Genomic DNA, 13,169 nt, shown 5'->3' with positions numbered 1-13,169 from the left:
TAATGGGTCCAAGTCCCTCAGACTGGCTCTGTCCCCCCGGCCACGGCCACCGGCACTCCCTCTGCGCCTGCCTCCTACCTTTGCGTTCTCAATGAGGATAGTGGTGCTGTGCCCGTTGGGGCTCTCCGTGCTCTGTCCGCTGCCGGCGCTGCGAATGCTTCCCTCGCTGCCCACGCTGTTCCTGTCTCCTGCTGCTGTGGGGAGAGAAAAGCCCTGGGTCCTGGAGAAGGAGCCTGATGCCCTGGGGCTGGGAGAGACGCCTCCCTGTAGCCCTTCAGCGCTGGGACAGGGCATGGACTAAGCCACCGGGCTCCCATCCCCTGCAGAGAGCGGATGGGAACTGGCTCCTGACTAGAGCATGGCGTTCCCTGTGCAGAGACGCACACACGCCACAGGTCTGTGGTGCGCTGTCCTGACCCTGCTGCCTGCCACTGGTACAGAGCCACCTCTGGGCCTAACCTCCACCAGCCCCCAGGGAACCGCTCAGGCATTCACCACACAGGACAATCCCATTGTGATTGCAAGACAGGGCTGGAAAGGTGGATGGGGCAGGAGAGGGATGCAGCCATGGCAGTTGCCGTGGAGGTGTCTATGGGTCAATGCCCCCCCCGACAGCCCCTGAGGCTGCTGCTTCCCTCAGATTTCCCACTTGGAAGGGGATTTTTCTCCCTCTTGGGAGGGATGGGGGGGGGCGTGAAGGGCTCCCTGACACTAGCACCTGCCCAGCCCTCCCCAGCAGTGGCCCTGACCTGAGTTCTCAGGCCCTGGGGCCATCCTGGTTAGGGTGAGGTGGCCGTAGGAAGTGGGGAGGCTGAGGGGTGCCTGCTGCGGAGCGTCTCCTGGGAGTGGCTGGAGCCCGCCCAGAGGGGCGGCCGTCCCCTGGCGCTGGTTTGCAGGCAGCATGCGGGGCAGAGTCAGGCCTGCATTTAAAGACAAAACACTCAGGTCAGCGCAGGGCGGGGCGAGGATGGAGTGTCCCTCAAAGGAGGTCCTGTAAGTTCCTCCCCAGCACAGGGCCTGCGAGGAGGAGCTTCTGCTGGGGAAGGGCTCTGGGGCCGCTGGCAAACCCAGTGGAACCTGAGAAGGGCGCCAGGCTCCATCATTCCTTTCTGGGTGACATGAATGCCGAGGCCAGGCCTGGGCCCCAGGCACTGCTAATACCCAGCCAATGCCCCCCACCATGCTAATGCTGGCCAGTCCTGAGCACCCTCTCCCCCGCCTCACCTCAGGCCTAGAGACCCCCCCCTCCAGTCCCACCATCCCGACCAACCTGCAGCCCGCTCTGCTGCGGCCGGGACTCGGGACACAACGGCCACAGGGGCTGTGCTGACCCTGGGACTCTGAGGCCCAGTCCCGCGCTGGGAGCTGCTCTCCCGAGCCCATCTGCAGCCACAGGCCCCTGCTTCTAGGCCAGAGGGGGCACTATCAGCCAGAGACTGGGAGAATGCCCTGGCTGCTCTCTGTGTTCCCCTCCCTCCCCTCCAGGGTCCCATGGGACACCCCCCTCCCTCCCCGGGGGTGTGCCTGTGTTACCAACCTGTCCGCTTGCTGATGACCTCAACGATGGAGGGCGGGAAGTAGCCGACGCGATCGGTGCCTTTCTGAGCATCGTGGATGTGCCCCTTCCAGCGCCCGTCGGAGTGCTGCTCCAGGACCTGTGCAGCGCATGGGGCACCAGCGTTAGGCCCCCGAGGGAGAGAGTCCCACAGGTCTCCTGGTGCCAGCATGAGCCAGGGCACAGCACAATGCAGGAACCCCAGCTATGGGCAGCTCCCAGCCCAGCTGGCAGGAGGCGCCATAGGGAACGTGCAGGGTCCCTGGCAGTGGGGCAGCTCCCAGCCCGGCCAGCAGGAGGCGCCATAGGGAACGTGCAAGGTCCCTGGCAGTGGGGCAGCTCCCAGCCCGGCCAGCAGGAGGCACCATAGGGAACGTGCAGGGTCCCTGGCTGTGGGGCAGCTCCCAGCCCGGCCAGCAGGAGGCGCCATAGGGAATGTGCAGTGTCCTTGGCTGTGGGGCAGTTCCCAGCCCGGCCAGCAGGAGGTGCTATACAGAACATGTGGGGTCCCTGGCTGTGGGGCACCTCCCAGCTACTCCAGTGTGGATCAGCCAAGGTCTCTGCGGGGCTGCAGGCCATTGCTCACCGTGATAACATCTCCCGCCCGGATGTTGAGAGCAGTCGGGTCATGGAGGTTCCAGAAATCCTTCAAAGCTCGGACTTTCAGGATTCCGGATGCCTCTGCAGAGACGGGGAAGATGGAGCACAGGGGAGGTGAGTGGGGACCGGGCGGGGACAGGAAAAGACCACGAAAGGAGACAGAACGTTAGCAGCATAGCCAGGAAGTCAGTCCTCTGCTGCGCCCCCTGAGCTGGCACCCCCGTTGCGTGCATGCGGGTACGGAAGCCTCTCCCGCGAGCTCTCAATGCCAGGTGCGCTCATGGCCTGGCGGAGGAGGGCTGGTAGGCTGCCCTGCACGCCCCATGGAAAGGCTCCCCTCCCGGCCAGTGCCACACGACAGCCGGCAATCAGCTCCCTGCAGCAGGGACCCCAGTCCTGCCCTTGGGCTTACGAGGCACGGAGCCAGCGTCGTGCACAGCCCCAGCTCACCTCTGAGCAGCTGCTTGATGTCCTTGCTGGCGTGGGAGGTGGTGAACTGGTTCACGATGTCCAGGGCCGTCTGATTGTAGGTGTTTCGGATGTTCACGTCTATGCCGCCCTGCCCGGGGAAGCCAGCACAGAGAGCCTGGTCAGAGCCAGTGCCGCCGGGCAGCTGCTGGGATGCCATCCCTGGCACTACCACTGCTGCTGGGGAGGCAGCCTACAGGCAGGTCGCCCCGCAGAGCCACAACACTCCTGGAGCCGGGGCCCAGTCCTGAGGTCTGCAGGAGAAGAGCCACCTGCTCCCCTTCTCTCACTGGCCATTCGGGGAACTAAGAGTGGGACCAGAACAGGAACAAGCCCCACAAGCTGCACTGATTGAGAGAGGGTCCGTCCCTCGCCCTGTTGGAGTTCTCACCCCCACCAACCAAGCACTGTGGTCTGGCCACAGGCTGCATCTTCCCTGGCCCTCACTTCAATCCCTTAGAACCACGCCCTGGGCCTGGAGTCTCCTCCTGTCACCCTCCCGAATGGTGCCCCGGTCTCGCCATCGCCAGCTGCTATCTCCGACAGGGCATCGCCCTCATCTCTCCCATGCGTGGCAGACCGAGGTACTTCTCCCGTTCCTCCTGGCCAAGGCCTGTCAGCTCACCTCCAGCAGCAGGCGTACCACCTCCGTCTTGCCATAAAGCGCTGCCTCGTGCAGGGCCGTGCCTGTCTTCGTCTGCCTGTTGATCTCAATCCCGGCTTTCAGCAGCTGCCTGGGGGCGGGGTGGGGGAATAAGCCAGTGGGCACTATGAGCCAGGATAGGGCGGGCAGCGAAGCCGCGGGACGGGAGACAGAGCCGGGGTCATGGGCTGGGGCAGGCAGATCTCTGTCACAGCCAGGGTAAAAATCAGGAGGTGGTTTGGATCCAGTGGGTACCACATCCGGATGTCAATTCCAGCTGCACAGTGGGAGACCTGGGGGGAACCAGTGAAGGACAGAGGGGTCCAGGGTCGGGCTGGAGGAAGGCAGTGGGACCATTGATTGGGGGTGGGGGGTGGGGAGCAGGCTGCGACCGGGCTGGAGGGAGCCAGTGGGACGAGTGATGTGGGGGGCCTGGGACCGGGCTGGACAGAGCCAGGCAGCCAGCAATGGGGATCTGAGGTAGAAGGAGAAGCCCGAAGGGCTATGGGAAAAAGGCTCCAAGGCTAGTCCCAGGGCAAGCGAAGGCAGGAAGTGGGGAACTCTAGGGACTGGAGGGCAGCAGGGGAGTCGAGCAGGGGATGCTGCTCAGGGACCGTGCAGGGGAGGAAGCTCCTGCCTGGCAGGTCAGGGCAGAGCCAGGCCAGTGTCTGGTGGGCCGTCCGTTACCTGATGATCTCCTTGTGCCCGTTCTTGGCTGCCAGGTGCAGAGGGGTGGTGTAATTGGGGTCACTTGCGTCTTTGGACTGGCCCTCCAGGAGCGCAACACACATGTGGCTGTTCAGCAGCAACTGGGCAACCTAGTGGGGGCGCAAGAGGAACCAGCCATGGGGGAAGGGGAGCACGTGAACGCCACGTCCCCTGCCCCAGGGGTGGGACTGCTCAGCTGGCCCCATTCTGAAGGGCAGGAAAGGACATTGGGCCATGCACGTCCACCGGTCCAGCGCTGTCAGAATCACTGCCCCGCCTCCAGCCCCCATGCACAGCCAGGGCGTGGAGAACCTCAGCGGCGGGGGCCAGAGAAGGGCAGTGCCCAGCCACCCTGGGAACCCCTTGGCAGTCCATGCAGATGGGAGCCACTGTGCCCACAACACCCTGACTGTGACCGACGGGCCAGGGAGTTCATAGTCAGGCCCTTGGAGCAGGGTTGTTCTCACGGCACTACAGAAATGAAACCCCCTGCGCTGCCGCCGTGGTGAGAGTGGACAGTCTGGGGCTGCCCCCCCCCGACCCCCTCCACCTCCTTTGGTGCTACCCCACTGGATGAGGGGGGATGGCTCAGTGGTTGGAGCACTGGGCTGCTAAACCCAGGGTTATGAGCTCAGCCCTTGAGGGGGCCATTTAGGGATCTGGGGCAAATAGAGCAAAAAAAAAGGGGGGGGGGGATGGTGCTTGTCCCTGCCAAGAGGGCAGGGGACGAGACTCAGTGACCCCCAAGGTCCCCTCCAGCTCTGTGAGATGTCCCTCTCCAAAACAAGGCCCTGTCACAGCAGCCAACAGCCTGGGTGCATTTTCGTAGGCTTCTTGAGCTCCCTCAATGCCACCAGCCTGTGCATCCATCCAGCACAGCCAAGGCAGGAATCCCTCAAGCTCTGCCAGGCTGGAACCGCAGGCCTGCAGCAGAGCTGCCATCTCAGCACCAGTGCCAATTAGGAGGCCCAAGCCCATCTCATCACCACCGGCCTGGACTTCAGTGGGCGCAGAGGAAAGATGGGGGTCGGAGAGCAGTGTTTTGAGCAAAGGACTTAGGTTTTACTCCAGCTCTGCCAATGGCTCCTCACAAGCCCTTAGTCAAGTCACCCCCTTCACTGCAGCTCTGTTGTCCCCATGCGCAAAGCAGAGCTAATGGTTCTCTCCTCCCTCAGTGCAGTCGGTAAAGGCAGAGAGCACTAAGGAAGGACAAAATGCTGTGACAAATCCCAGCCTGTGCCCTGAACTTCCCAGCCATGGCATGGAAAGAAGCAGCCAGACTTCCCTGCCCCAACTCACGACGCTCAGAGAGAGCCTCCACCAGTGGCTAGCAGTACAGAGCCTAGGACGTGCACTGAGGAGTCTGATCCCCGCAGCGGAGGGCAGTGGTGGGCTGGCCAGGTGGAAGGGAAGAGACACGGGCCTAGGACGACGTCCCGGTCAGGAATGCAGAGGCTCTTTGCTGGTGGGAGGCAGCCTGGGGCCTTTACCTTAAGCCGGCCAAACTCGCAGGCCAGGTCCAGGGGAGTCTTCTTCGCCTTGTTGACGAGACATGGGTTGGACTGGTGCTGGAGCAGCATTTCCGACTGTGGAGAGTGACAGACGTGTACAGGAGCCATGCAGACAGCCTGGCCAACAGGCCCCACCCAGCTAGCAGCCTCCTCCCACCCCCAGACACCTGTTCCCCTCTCCCTAGGGCGCCTACCTCCACCCTGTCTCAGACAGGGCCCTGCTGGGACAGCAGACACAGACCTGCGCTGTGTCTGTGTGCTGTCTCCTTCCACAAGCGCGGCATCTCCCCTCCAGGCAGGCCTGCTGGGCCAAGCCCACGCCAGCGACAGCCTAGGCCGGGGCAGTCTGCAGGGAAGTGGTTCCCCAGAGGGATTTGTGAAGCTGCGCCCGTTGTCCATCCCACACAAGCCCACCACCTCCGTCTCCTCCCTCCCCAGGCTCCTCACTCACCACCTCATAGTGCCCGTACTGTGCAGACAGGTGCAGCGGGATCTGCCCGTCCAGTGACGCCATGTTGACCGAGGCGGCTGCCCGCAGCAGCAGATGGACCGGCTCCACCCTCCCCTGCCAGGCAGCGTAGTGCAGCGGGCGCATCCCTGTAGGGCCAGGAGGAGACCGAGAGGGGCTGGCTGCCAGCACGACACCAGCCCCAGCGACGTGGGAGCCCCGGGGAGGCGGCTGTCAGGAACTAGGCCGCATGAAGCCCAGGAGCTGAGCAACCTGGGGAGTGTCCCAAGACAGTGCCGGTCCCTTCGGAGGCTCCTGACGGTCCCCACCAGAGCGAATGGGGCTCGGCTGCCTTCCCCTACCCCAAAGCAGGGCCTGCCACGGGGGCTTGGTCCCCGGCAGGGGCAGCAGGTGCACTGCTCCCTCAGGATGGGGCAAGCGGGGGGCACCTCCACCTGACTCAGGCAGTGGGCGCTCCCCACTCACAGGACGCGAGGGGGAAGTCGTAGGCTGGCAGAGGGATGTCTGCCCCGGGGGTGGGGAATGCTGCAGTCGGCGGGGGGCAGGGAGGGGTCCCAGCTCCTTACCATTGCTGTCCTTTATGTCCACAGTGGCCTGGGCCTCCAGCAGGAGGGAGAGGAGCTCCAGACTCCCGCCCAGGGCTGCGTGGTGCAGCGCCGAGAACCTGCCAAGGGCGAGAGACAGGGGTCTGACAAGGCGCCGGCTCCGTAGCTCCCCGCCCTCAAAACCCAGCCCAGCATTTCCCCCTCTCCGGGCCTAACGGGTCCTGAGCCGGTTGCCTGCTGCCCCTGCATTTTCCAGTTCTGGCGTCTGGTCTCCGGCGAGGCTGCTCCCGAGCTCAGGCCTTCCCACAGCAGAGCCTGGTCACCCTGCTGCTGGAACGGGGTGCAACCCGGTGCTCTATCAGCCTCTGCTTAACACATGCGCCAGGTCCCTGGTGTCAAGCCATGGAACTCAGCAGGGCTCTGCCAGGGAGGAGCGTGGCACAAGGTAGCTGGCAGGACAATTCCCACAACCACCACCAGCCATTTGAGACCTGGCGCAATCACTACGCAGCGGGAGACGCCAGCTGAGCCGCCGTCCTTTATTCCACCATCCCTCCTGCTGCCATCTGTGGCGAGTTTATACCCACGCCCACCGTGCACCGCTCCTGAGCGGGGACACAGCTTCTCCATCGCACCCAAATGCCTGGAGTTAGACTGACCTGATCCTTCAAGAAAACTCTCTCCCAGGGCAAATCAACAAGGCCAGTGCCCCCGCTGCCCCCTCCTCTCTGTTTCTATTCGCAGCTTTCCAGCGCTGACTGGCCCGGCCCAGCCCTCTAGCAGCCCCTCACCCTTCGAAGCACCTGCTTCCAGCTCCAGCTTCCCCCCGGCTCTGAGGTGTCCTTGGGCAGAGCACGCTCCCTGCTCTGCACATGGGCAGAGGTCCTGCTGCTGTGTGTACACCCTCCATCTCCAGTGGGCCCTGAAGCTCAGCTGCGGGCAAGCTGCCTCTCTGAGTCTCAGTTTTCCCGACAGCCAAACAGGGAGGAAACATCACCCCCGAGAGTTTGCAGCTGTTTGAGGGGCTGGCGAGGGAAGAGGTCCACATGCAGCAGGTGCCGAGGAGGGGTCTTATTGCGGGAGCAACGGGAACCATGCCTCTGCCCTCTACGGGTGGAGGAAACAAGCAGAGGGGTCCTCGTATGCATGGCAGGGGCCAGCTCCGCTCTCTGGGTGGCAGCAGGACAAGCCGGCAAAAAAACAACACGTGAGGGGTTTGGCCAGAAGCAGGTTTTCCAGGCTATTCTTCAGCATGCTGGGCCCCCTCCAGCTGCTCCTCTCCTGGCCTAACCCCCCCACCCCCGCCCTCACTGGTCCTGCTGCCAGCGTGGATGGCTCTCCCCCTGTCAGAAGCCCAGGGTGGAGTGCATGAGGCCAGCTAGAATGAATGAGCCTTGTGTTCCAGGGCTGTGAAAGGGGCCTGTTTGTCTAGCGCGCTCCCTCCCCTCCTCTCAGCTCAGCTCCGCTCCGCTCCCCGGCGGCTTCATTCCCACGAAGGGCCGCGTCTGGCCGAGGGAGGCGCAGGGCCCACAGGGAGCGGCATGGGAACGCACAGCTCAGTCAGGCTTTGCTTCCTTGGCGCTCTGCGGACCAGCGTTCTGCCGACGTTCAAAGAGTGGGTGAGCGCGCGGGAAGAGGGGGGCAGCGTGAGCCGATGCAGGCAGCATCCCAGCCCTGTGCACTGCAGGGGCTCGAGCGCCCCCCCAGTCCTGGAGCTCCTCCGAGAGCAGGTCAGCCCCTGGCCCTGCTAGCTCAGATGCAAGAAACTCTGGGCCAACCTGCCCAAGGGGAAGCTCCTTCCCAGCCCCAGGCACCCGAGGCGTCCTACGCAGCGTAGTTGTGCACACAGTGCTTGGAAGCTGCGCCTCCAGCTGACGCTGGGAAAGGAGGGAGGGTCGGGGCGCTGCTCCGGGCTGTGTAGACACAACTGTTGTGCAGGGGTGGCCACCGAGAGAGCGCAAACAGCCACGCGTGCCGACTTTATCTATTTATCATAGAATTTTCTATTTATCTATTTATAAATAGATAACACGTGGCTCCCCCGGCCCCTCGGCCAGGCACCCCCCGGCCCCATGCTCAAACTCAATCCTGGCAACTCACCAGAGCTGCCACCAAGCGTTTCTCCCACCCAGCACTGGGGCGCATGCATAGCACAGCGGATGGCCACCGAGGATGAGCTGCATTTAATTGCATGTGGCTTGAGACCTGCAGGTGGGCCACCCCTGCTGCAGAGGCTGGTTCCTGCCAGGTACAGGAGGGGATAGATCCCCTAACAGTCTGAAATACCCCCTCAGGTCGCTGCAGGTTCTCCTTAGCCCTAGCAATGTCCCGGAGGGAACAGGGCCCAGTGGCAGCTCGTGGGGCCAGCAGTGCCAGGGGCTCAGAGAGAGAGAATGGAGCGGGCTGAGCCAGGAACATGGTGGTTTGACAACTTGGCTGGGCAGCACTAGCTGCAAAATCCAAAGACCTGGGCTCTAGTCCATTTGCTGAGCTCCAAGCCACTTTCACCTGCAGTCAGAGTCCAGACAGGCTGCGCTAATGTAGCTGCCTAAAGAATGGCACATGGCTGTGCGTGTGTCCTGACCACAGGCAGCTCCCGCCCCAGAGCTGCTACTGTTCTAACAGGCACCTGTTCACCCCTGAATAATCAAGTGGCCTGTCCACCTCGCTGGTCTTAAATCTGAAACCTCTGTCTGCATTTGTCAATTTAAGAGAAATAAGGAAGAGAGCAGGGGCAAGGGGGCACAATAATAAACCTAGGAAATTCCAATGTCAATGCAACTTTGTTTCAAAAACCAGCTTAAGGTTGGGAAATAAACTCACACTTCCCCTATGGTTTGCAGACCCCAAGCAAGAAAGCGTATTGATAATGATGTCTCAAAACCTCAGCTGGTCCCCTAAGAGCACACACACACTGTCCTTATCAAGTATGAGGAAATGCATGACCGATTACTCCCTCTCCCTCCGATCTCTAACCCAAGAGAAGCAGGGGTCTTTCACCACAAAAAACCCTGCTGGAAAAGGGAGCCTTCCCCTGTACATACACCATGGGTGGGACACATTGCTCAGCCTCACGTATTTCTTCTCCAAAACCCCAGATTCTTATCAATTATTGCTGCACTTTTCCTATTCATTTAGATCCGTGGTTCTCAACCAGGGCTGTGTGTACCCCAAGGGCTACGCAGCACTCTTCCAGAGGGCACAGGAACTCAGTGGCTCTCAAACTTTTTTATGAATAAAAAAAATGGGGCTTATTTCAAGGTCATCTAATATTTTTTATTTATCCTTTTTGTACAATCATAAGCACAATGGCAAGTTTATTGCCTACAGGCAATTTCTTCCAGCCAACCAGTTACACGTAATTTGTTTAAACAAATGTGTTGGCATGGTAGAAAAAATGTGTGTCTGAAAATTGTAGATACTGGGGGCACTTATATTTAAAAAAAAGGGGGGGTATTTTATAAAAAAAAAAAAAAAAAGGTTGAGAAACACTGATCAATATCATTCACAAGAAACAGCCACTCTAAGGACCCTTTTAACAGTGTCCCTTAAAACGTGTAAGCACTGAACTTTAGTAACAAATACAATATATAAAAACCTCCCACTAATCTATGGGTCAGAATTAAGATGGGGATGAAATATCTTTACACTTGATAGTTGATTCGGGTGACAGTGTAACATCTGTGGGGTTTCTTAATTCTGAATAGGACTTTGGTAAGTGAGGAGATGGGCAGTTCTTTTGCAATTTAACAGTCTCATTGGGCCTTTTAACATTAGATTTCGGAGAGGGGGTGGAACAGAAATAAAGGGTTGGGTTATGGAGGAACTTCCAAGGGAGCCTGTAAAAAACACATACAAGGAGAAGGGAGAAGAGACTCATCACTGGGAATTAACGTCCCTGGGGCCATTTCTGCCAGGCTCCACGAGTGGCTTTTATCCCAAGCGCTCTGCTCCTGGCAGGCACCGTACTGCGCCCCTCTCCGACAACGTCCCCTGGAAGCTGAGGCACTTGAGTGGCCGCCCAGGAGAGATTCAGGTGCTGCCCAGCTGATTGGCACAGCACCCGCTACCACCCAGAGCCGGCAGCGTGTGTTTCTATCGGTGGTGTACATCCACACGTGCCTTGGTGAACTTAAAATTTATTCCGCCCATGGACGGGACAAATGAGAGGGATCCCTACTCTCCAGTGCTGGAAGGCTGGTCGAGGGCGGGTAGAAGAGGTGGAGAATATACACAGTGGCCATCTCTGGCCAGGGAGACGTGACATCACACCATCAGCTGTCCTGTTACTGTTAAGACAACCCTAGACAGGCAGCTGAGCACAGTCAGGGTTGCTCATGGCTCAGAGGCACCACTTGCTCATGCCAGCGTATCACCAAAGCCAGATTAAGGCTGCCTGAGGCCCTGGTGCAAAAAACTTTAGAGGCGGGTATGCGTTGAGCTGAGCACGTAATCGGAGGCACGTGTGCAGCACACATCAGGCTGAGCGTGCAATCTGGCATGCGGGCACACATGTAAGGCAGGCATGTGCAATCCAGTCCCCGTGGGCTGGGGGTTCTGTCTCTGGTCCAGGCCTCTCCCATGATGCTCCGGACCCAGCCCTGGCTCTAGCACAGCCAGAGGCAGCAGCCCATGGGCCAGTGGGCAGTGCTTGGTGCGTATGTTGTCCCCATGGGCACTGCACAACAGGCAGGGGTAGCAGCGCAGTGTGGGGCACAGCACCTGGCCATCCAGCCCCTTGAAGGCCTCCTGGGGGGTGTGGTTGTGGCAGCAGAATGCACAGATCTTGGGCTCTGGCTTGGCCTAGCTGTTCCTGGGGGGACCCCGGTGCCCCTTCCTCCGCACACCCAGCAGCTCGCCCGGCCCGGCCGTGCTGCTGCCCTGCAAGGCCCACCCGTGGCCTGGCAGAAGGCATTTAAATCTGGGGATAGAGGTTAAGTATTTTATGGTCGTTGGGTTGAGTCGGGGTGTCCCCCCCCAAACCCAGGGCCCTCGAGCAACTGTGCCACTGGGCCCTGGTTAATCCAGCCCGGAGCATCGCTGAGACTGAATGAGAAAGTTTGGGAAACACTCACCCGTCCGCATCCTGGTAATTCACGTTCAGTCGCTTGGCTGATCCCAGGAGCTCTGCAGAGAGAAAAGGAAGGAGAAAGTCAGCACAGAACCCCCAGGGCCACTGCTGATTGCACGAGGAACGCAGACTGCCGTGGCGAACTTGCCCCGCTGACGCGGGAGTGAGGACCCCGCAAAGCAAGGCCGGGATCACACAGGCAGCCCTCGGACAAGACACTGTGGAAAACCTCAGGGCAGCAGAAGACCACGCCAATGGCTGGAGCGCGACTAGCATTTCACTTGTTTGCTGCCTGAACCCTTCATTACCCCCCAGCGATCCCACCTGCTGCCTTTGCGCGCTGAGGACACAGCAAATGCGGTTAGACGGGGACTTAGAACAAAAGCTCAATGACAGGCCTGAGAAACTAAAAGAACCCAGGAGCAGACAAGAAACACCCCATTGCTAGGTTCTTCAGAGACCTCCAGGGCCCTCCCTGCCTCGCCTGTACGTTAGAGGGGACGCTGAGCAGCGACGCTGAATTTCTACCTTTTCGGTTAACCAAAGCAGAGTGATCGCCTGCTGAGCTCACCCTGCTCTGCTCACCGCCTGACCCAGAGCCTGCATTACATTCTATAGCAGCCCAGTGCTCGACTTCCCCCTCCCTGGCGCCCCTCCGCCGCCGCAGGTAGAGAGGGATTTATGCTCCAAACCTGCTGCTTTCTCAGCCCACAGCAGAGCCCATGAGAAATTTGAGACTCCCCTGCAAATCGGGTTCAAGCTTCCCCCTTGGCCAGGGGTTTCTGGGCGCCATGTCCAGCTCCTCTTTGTGCAGAGGTGCATGCCCAACAGCCAGGTCTACTCCTGGGTATGGACAGGATATTGACCTGTCCCTCAGTCGGCAGTACTGACCTCCCGGCGAGCAAGCCAGCGCCTGACCCATCCCTTGTCTTCTTTCACTCCAGCTGCTTCTGCACTGCCCTGCACGCACCCAACCTGGCTCCAGCCCAACAGCCCTTCTTCCTCCTTTCCCTCAGCCACCGCTGCTCAGCGCCCTCCGGCTCCAGCATCTCCACAGCCCCTCGAGCTCCCGGGAGGTCCACAGGCTCTCTCCTCTCACTTTCGCCCAATGGGATGGCACTTCTGCCCAGTTCCCCTCTGGGGATGTGCCCTTTATACAGCCCACTGCTTGGAAAATGCTGAGCTGGGCATTTCTGCTTCCGCCTCTGAACGTCCTACCCACTCCCGGCTGCCAGGGAATGGCCCACGGGCAGATGGCTGGCATTTTTACTCCTAGGGCAGAGGCGGAGGTTGCGACTGTAGAACTGTATGTCTTCCAGAGGCCCTTAAACCAGCTCCCTCCCCCTCGCGGAGTCTGGGGTGTGGAGAACTGCCCAAAGGAAAAAGGACCCCTGCCCCCCATGCAGTGGATGAATTAAGCTCCCAACTCTCTCCACAGTGAATTCAAACGAATTGTTGCCTCCTACATAGACCTGGAGCAGTTTATTCTCATCTGTGGGCTCAAGAGCAGATTAAAATCGATGGAATTTATTTGCTCAGTGAGGAAGAGGACAAGACGATGAAAGAAAGTGAGTGAGTGAGTGAGTGAGTGAGTGAGTG

The 13,169-nt window shown here is 60.2% G+C and overlaps 2 protein-coding genes across 6 annotated transcripts in view; one reads left to right on the top strand and one right to left on the bottom strand.

The window, feature by feature from the left end:
- CASKIN2 (CASK interacting protein 2) overlaps positions 1-13,169 on the bottom strand; it is a 77,672-nt gene that overhangs the window by 9,134 nt on the left and 55,369 nt on the right. For 2 of the 5 annotated variants that reach the window (XM_075014843.1, XM_075014848.1), the window contains exons 3-13: positions 11,575-11,626; positions 6,521-6,618; positions 5,937-6,082; positions 5,465-5,560; positions 3,954-4,084; positions 3,249-3,357; positions 2,606-2,714; positions 2,142-2,236; positions 1,538-1,655; positions 750-920; positions 79-194 (exon numbers count right to left, since the gene is read on the bottom strand). In XM_075014843.1, the coding sequence (XP_074870944.1) occupies positions 79-194; positions 750-920; positions 1,538-1,655; positions 2,142-2,236; positions 2,606-2,714; positions 3,249-3,357; positions 3,954-4,084; positions 5,465-5,560; positions 5,937-6,082; positions 6,521-6,618; positions 11,575-11,626 (1,241 nt within the window). The remainder of the gene's footprint in view (positions 1-78; positions 195-749; positions 921-1,537; positions 1,656-2,141; positions 2,237-2,605; positions 2,715-3,248; positions 3,358-3,953; positions 4,085-5,464; positions 5,561-5,936; positions 6,083-6,520; positions 6,619-11,574; positions 11,627-13,169) is intronic. The other 3 variants (XM_075014844.1, XM_075014846.1, XM_075014847.1) reach the window with 3 other exon arrangements.
- The window catches only part of TMEM94 (transmembrane protein 94), a 118,492-nt gene that overhangs the window by 104,505 nt on the left and 818 nt on the right, over positions 1-13,169 (top strand). The gene's annotated exons all lie outside the window — the stretch shown is intronic.

The sequence above is a fragment of the Carettochelys insculpta genome, chromosome 20, assembly GCF_033958435.1.
Source record: "Carettochelys insculpta isolate YL-2023 chromosome 20, ASM3395843v1, whole genome shotgun sequence".
In the NCBI taxonomy this organism is placed as follows: Eukaryota; Metazoa; Chordata; order Testudines; family Carettochelyidae; genus Carettochelys; species Carettochelys insculpta.
The sequence above is the reverse complement of the archived record's forward strand: the minus strand, read 5'-3'. Positions and strand labels throughout refer to the sequence as shown.